General features: G+C 36.0%; 1 protein-coding gene across 5 annotated transcripts in view; it reads left to right on the forward strand.

Annotated features, from left to right (window-relative positions):
- The window catches only part of ANKRD10 (ankyrin repeat domain 10), a 31,307-nt gene extending 25,869 nt beyond the window's left edge, over positions 1 to 5,438 (forward strand). For 4 of the 5 annotated variants that reach the window (XM_017736984.1, XM_017736986.1, XM_017736985.1 and 1 more), the window contains 2 exons: positions 792 to 887; positions 3,768 to 5,438. In XM_017736984.1, coding sequence (XP_017592473.1) covers positions 792 to 887; positions 3,768 to 4,252 — 581 coding nt within the window. In that variant the 3' untranslated portion in view covers positions 4,253 to 5,438. The remainder of the gene's footprint in view (positions 1 to 791; positions 888 to 3,767) is intronic. The other variant, XM_008635870.2, reaches the window with a different exon arrangement.
- The last annotated feature ends 517 nt before the right edge of the window (positions 5,439 to 5,955 follow it).

Genomic DNA, 5,955 nt, shown 5'->3' on the forward strand with positions numbered 1-5,955 from the left:
CATGGAAGTGACCAAAATGAAACTGCACTTTCATACTCGTCTAGGTAACTAAAAGAAAATGTCTTTCCCTTCCTGGTTTAGGGTAATTTGAAGCCTGCTGATCCAAGGGCCCTGATGTGATTTAGGCCCTCAGTGATCTCTTTGGCCCTGGAACACTTCAGAGCTTAAGGTTCTTTAAAAATGAGTGGTTTATGAAAATTTTGGTTGTGCCCAAGGTAATGGGAGCTGAATTGCAGTCCACCAAAGCAGGCATTTATAACATAATATTACGAGTGTGTGTAGGAAAGCGTGTTAATGTCAGCGTGAGAGCCGGGCAGGGCCTGCTGGGATGATACTGGAGCAGTGCTCTGGGTAGATACAAGAAGCAGTAGTGAAGTCAAGCCCATTGTGCTTATTAAAGCATTCCCTCCAGCAGTCTAACCACTTGTCAGCTTCTCTCAGAAGACAGATCTGCTTGTTCAGCTCTATGAAGAGATCCCTGGAGCAGTCTGGTATGGATAGGGGTGGGTTACTGGGACCTGACCCTTGGGAGTGAAAAAGAGAGCAGTTTAGACTTACAGTAGACAAATGTGAGTTGGGCACATCACCTGTAAAGCCTAAATATGAGTAACTTAAATTTCTATTTATTAACCTATTTGTACATCAGACTAGGAGCTTTGATATGTGGGTGCAAAGTCTAATAGGTACCCTGGTAATTCTCTCTTTTGCTTTAATAATGGAAGTACTCATCTTTTTGTTGGCTGAGTTTTCAAGTGGGAACTAATGGCTAAACATGACTCTCTTTTTGTCAGCTTACAGTTTCGATGGCTTAATACCCATGCTGAATGGAGGAGTTGAGGACGATGCTGACAATATGCACGTTGATAGAGAGTTTGCTGTTGTATCAGGTGGGAGTGGACAGTTTCCTGTTAACTACAACAACATTCAAATGGTTGAAGACACCAAACAACAGGAGAGTACTTCTGTTGGACCAAAAGAAATTGAAATATACACTGTTTCTGCAATGCAAACTCCTTGTCGTTGCAAGAATCAATATGCGTTTTATTTTTAATTTAAGTATAAAACTTAGTCCTTTATTTTTGCACATTGTTGTCTGGAGTCTTGAAAACTATTGTATTGCTGTTAACACCCATTATATTGGGGGTTTAGTAGGTATTGAAAATTAGCTGTTTCATGCAATGTATTGTAATGGTGAAAGAGAAGTTTATTAGTCATTTCTTAATATTTCAGGTAAACAGAAGTCCATGATGGCTGTTCACTTTTAACCTGAGGCTTGTATTACGTTGTGCCTTGCTTCTAGTTACTATAATTTTGGGTTAAAGGAAGTTCAGAAATAAGTTAAATTATTCATTTAATTTTGATTGAGTAGATAGTAAGAAGACTTGATAGGGAAACATCCTAGCTTTGAAAATAACGTGTTGTGACAAAACTATATTCAAAACAGTGCAACAAATACTAGAGAATAGTCTGGACATATATCCTGTGTTCAGAATTTGTTCAGACACAATGACATAAGTGCAGGATCCTGCTACGGGATTTTTTAATGTAAATTGAAGATTAGACATCACAGTTTTAATCTTACTATTTGGAACTAGTGTACCTTGGAAAACAGATTTTGTGTTTTGTACCAATCATCATGAAACAGTCAAAAATGTTGCTAGGATTGGTCAATATTAATGCTCTAGATTTTTTAAGGGCTGCTTAATCAAGATGCTTTTGGTAACCCCAGGATGTGTATAGAGTTTGATTTAAACTGTCTGGGGTCAGCTTTTTTTGCACTTTGTAGGTTAAGACATGGTGTTACTACAATAGTGCGTTACTACATTCAGAAATGAATTTCCTATTTATCAATTTTTTTCTGCCAGAAGTATGTTTATGCTTTGTACCACAGATCCAATTCAACAAAGGGAATAATAATTAATAGATTTTAATATATTAGGAATAAATATATATGCATATATATAATCAATACTTTAGAAGTAGACTATGATATTTTCCAGTGATAATTACTAAGTGTTCTTACTTATGAAAAATTATTTTTTTTCATAAATATACTCTATTACTCTATTACTATAGGTGCTCATTTTTAACCAATGATAACATTCTATAATTATCACTAGAACTATTCGTTACCTACTTTTGCATATTAACTAATAGAAGTGCCAGATTTATTAAATTTGATTTGGCAAAACCAGCCTATAAGGGTTTATTTTTAAACAGTTAAAATTTTGCACTTTTCAGTTAATAAACACAATATGAAACTCCTGTGCGTTTTCATCACTGAAGTATTAACTTTGAAGTCTTGATGGGTTTGTGGGGGTTTTTTTCCACTTTTAATGAGAATTCATGGTTAGTGAGTTTAGCTGATGTGGTTATTTTAACTGATGTAGGGACTAAACAGGAAACTCCAGTTAGTACTTCCAGGGAGTTACAAATTGGACACATTTCTTGTGTTACCTATTGGTGTCTGTGGAGTATCAGTGCTGTAATTTGTATTTCAAATAATAGCCATGCAAAAGACTGAGAGAGAACCAAAACTCCAGATTTTTCCTTGTCAGACAGTGGTACTCATTACGTGTCACTTAAATGGGAACCCAGTGTTTTACAAATGTGGGAAGTTGCCAACAGACTAAATTAACTGAATTAATTTGTATACATGCAGTAAATGCAATCCTGTTTTGCACATGGGTTTATGCGTTCATGGAGACATAAACATATGTGCATGTATCCAAGGATAATCACAGAATGTAAAATCTTTAAATGTCACCACATAGCTCTGTAGTTGCTATGTTTGCCTTGCTCATCTTTACCAATATAGACATAAATTATATTTTTAAGGTGGAACATATCATGCATTTTTTGTGCTAGTACTTTTGAGTACCACTGCAAAAACATGCATTTCAGACAGACTGATGAAATCTGTTCATGGAAACAAAACCTATTGTACTAATTACTAACGTCAAAGGGGAAATTACTTCAAAACAGTTGTCAGTGATTTTTGCATGCACATTTTTAGAATTTTGTTTCCTACTACTAGTATTTTTTAGTCTTCTGTGTACTCTGCTGTTGCTATTGTATGGCATTTTGCATGTGGATTGTACACATGCTATTATAAATGTAGAATTAAATACAAACCTGCCCAGTATGTTATCTAGCAAGCTGCTAGGTACATTGAAGTACTTTCTGAATAAAGGAACTTAAAAACATTTTATATTAGCACCCCAATGTACCATTTCTCTGTTTGACTTACTTCAGTGCATACTGTACTGTGAGAGTTACAACTAAAAAGAAAAAAAAGCCACAGTTAAATCACAGCTGAAAAATAAAAAAAAAACCAACTCTTCACCCTCTCACAGATACTCACTTCTTGTATGTACATAATCTTCCATCCCAAGAGGGCATTACAGTTAAGGTGGAAAGATGCCTTTTATTCCACCCTTGAATACACTGCCCAGAATGTTGTCTGCTGCACTTATTTCATACAGTTAAATGAAAAAAAAAGAAAAATCGGAGAATTTCACATTGTCTTTGCAAAGACTAACATAGGCATATTTTCAGAACAGATGTAGATAGATAGTTGCATTTTCAACATAAGAATCCATGCCACAAACTTACTGGTCAGATCTCATTACTTGGAACTACCTGCATTGTTATAAAGAAAGGATAGATTTATTTTCGAAGTTGTGTATGGAAACATTTTTTAAGTAAGTGAAGTATAGTGGAGACATTTTGATGTATTTCAATCTATTCTTAATTGTTGGTGACAGGTGTATTTCTTAATGCAGATATGAATAGCAGTAGCTCCATATTGAATGCACTGACAAATGGATGTGCCATCAATGGACATTTGGATTTCACCGCCGCACAACAGCTCAGTGGGATGGATGCCAGGCGTGAGGAGTGCTTAGCATTAACACCTAACGGAGTCATTCCTGGAGTAACTTCTCCCAGTAGGCATCGAATTCATGCCAGTAACGGCACCGAGGAACCGGAAAAAGCCATGAGTAATTCCACCGATATGTGTGGATCTCTCCACCTGAATGGAAGCCCGAGTAGCTGTGTTTCTAACCGGCCCTCATGGGTGGAAGACCCTGGAGATACTTTGCACTATGGACACTATCATGGTTTTGGGGATACTGCTGAGAGCATCCCCGAACTCAGTAGTGTTGTTGAGCATTCCAATTCTGTCAAGGTCGAGCAGAGATATGACAATACTGTCCTAGGCACAATGTATTTGTACCACGGTTCCTAGGTGAATGACATTTATATCAAATGCATATTGAAATTGCTACCAAATGATACTAGGGGGACAGAATCCTCACATAGCATTAAATTTGAAGATTGCAACTTGTTGCTATTTTTACACTTTGTTTATATGAAAACTAAACCTTTAATTTGACGGCCTTATACAATAGTTGTAGTTTGTTGCATGTATGGGGCTTATTTAGTGATAAAATAGGTGCTGTCATGATGGAATGTTTATTGTTTTCATTTTTTTATTATGGAATGTTCCGGTTTTGTATTTTTTTCCTAAGCTTGTGAACACTATCTTTCCCTTTTTAGAGCTGTTTCCCTTTTATTAAGTTTAACTGAATTTTGTGAAGAAAATGTTACGTATGTGCATCACTTAGAGGTAAAGATTTTTCTTTTCCGTATCTTCTGCTGAAGCTATGGTAGCAATATCAATGCCAGCTCTCACTATGCAAGGTTGAAAGTGGCAATCTTCTGGAGCTTCTCTGACTTTATAGTTTGTACATTTGTTTGGTATAATTAGATGTTCATCTTTAAATTTTACAAACAAGTTTGTTTAAAAATGCAGAGACAAATTTGGAAGAAGTTGCTGTTTCACTTTCTGTAGCGTAGAAGTGCTTTCTGTTGTTGTTGGGCTCTTTGCATTACAGAGTGGGGAAGTGGGCTGCCTTTGTTTGGTCGCAGTTGGGTGTGCCTCAGGTTAGCTCTGTGGTGGGTTTCTTTGGCTTCTCTCCTTTATGTGTGTGCTTGATATTTTACCATAGCTCGCAGACTGGAGGCATGTTGGCACTGTTCTGCTTTGTACGCAGTTGAAAATTGCTGTTACTCGTTATAGAATTTGCCAAGTCAAAATATTTGAGTTTGACTGTCTTGGATATACATTTATTGTCTTTTTTTTTTTAACATATGCTTTGAAAATGTAATGTTGTGTACTCTTTGGGCTATGCTCACGGAAAATACATTGTATTTAATGCTTAATACACAAATCAAAATTCATATAAGTGCACTATATGAGCACTAATACTATAAGTTGCTGCTTGTGTTATAAGTGAAGAGTGGGGAAGAATATGATAAATGAGATAAGCCCTCTGAATTGTGTTGATTTTTTTTGTTCTTGTTTTGTTTAAAAAGGGACCTTTACAAATTGGATTTTAAAAAAAAAATAAACATATTACATTGTATCTGAATATTTTGTTCAGATGTTATTATTTAGCGGCAAGTCAAGAAAGCGTTAAATAAGTTATATGTCACAATTCTCATAATCTTTCTCAGTGCTGCTGTGGAATTTCTCTTTGTCAGTATATGAAAGCAAATGGAAACAGCCCAACAAGTTGTCCTTGACTGAATTACAGAAACACAAACTGGATATTTGGTGTATGACAGTCATATCAGCCTTCAGCTCAAAAAATACCGGGTTAAAATATTGCCTGTTTATAAATAAAAAATAAAATATGTATAGTCTCATTCAAACATTTTTAAGCAAAATGCTACTGACTGCAGGGAAGTCAGTGTTTGAAATAGCCTTTACACTCCACGTGGTTCACTACACACAAGATGCTCACAGTGTATTCAGGTTGAAAGTAGCACTGACAGGAAAATTGACCAATTCTTTTGCAGATAGTTGGCCAGACCAGCAAAACTCCTCAGTGCCTTCTGGAGACAAAAGAAAAAAGACCATTAGTGAAAGCTGAGTGTCACCTGAGA

The sequence above is a fragment of the Corvus brachyrhynchos genome, unplaced genomic scaffold (assembly GCF_000691975.1).
Source record: "Corvus brachyrhynchos isolate BGI_N302 unplaced genomic scaffold, ASM69197v1 scaffold83, whole genome shotgun sequence".
In the NCBI taxonomy this organism is placed as follows: domain Eukaryota; kingdom Metazoa; phylum Chordata; class Aves; order Passeriformes; family Corvidae; genus Corvus; species Corvus brachyrhynchos.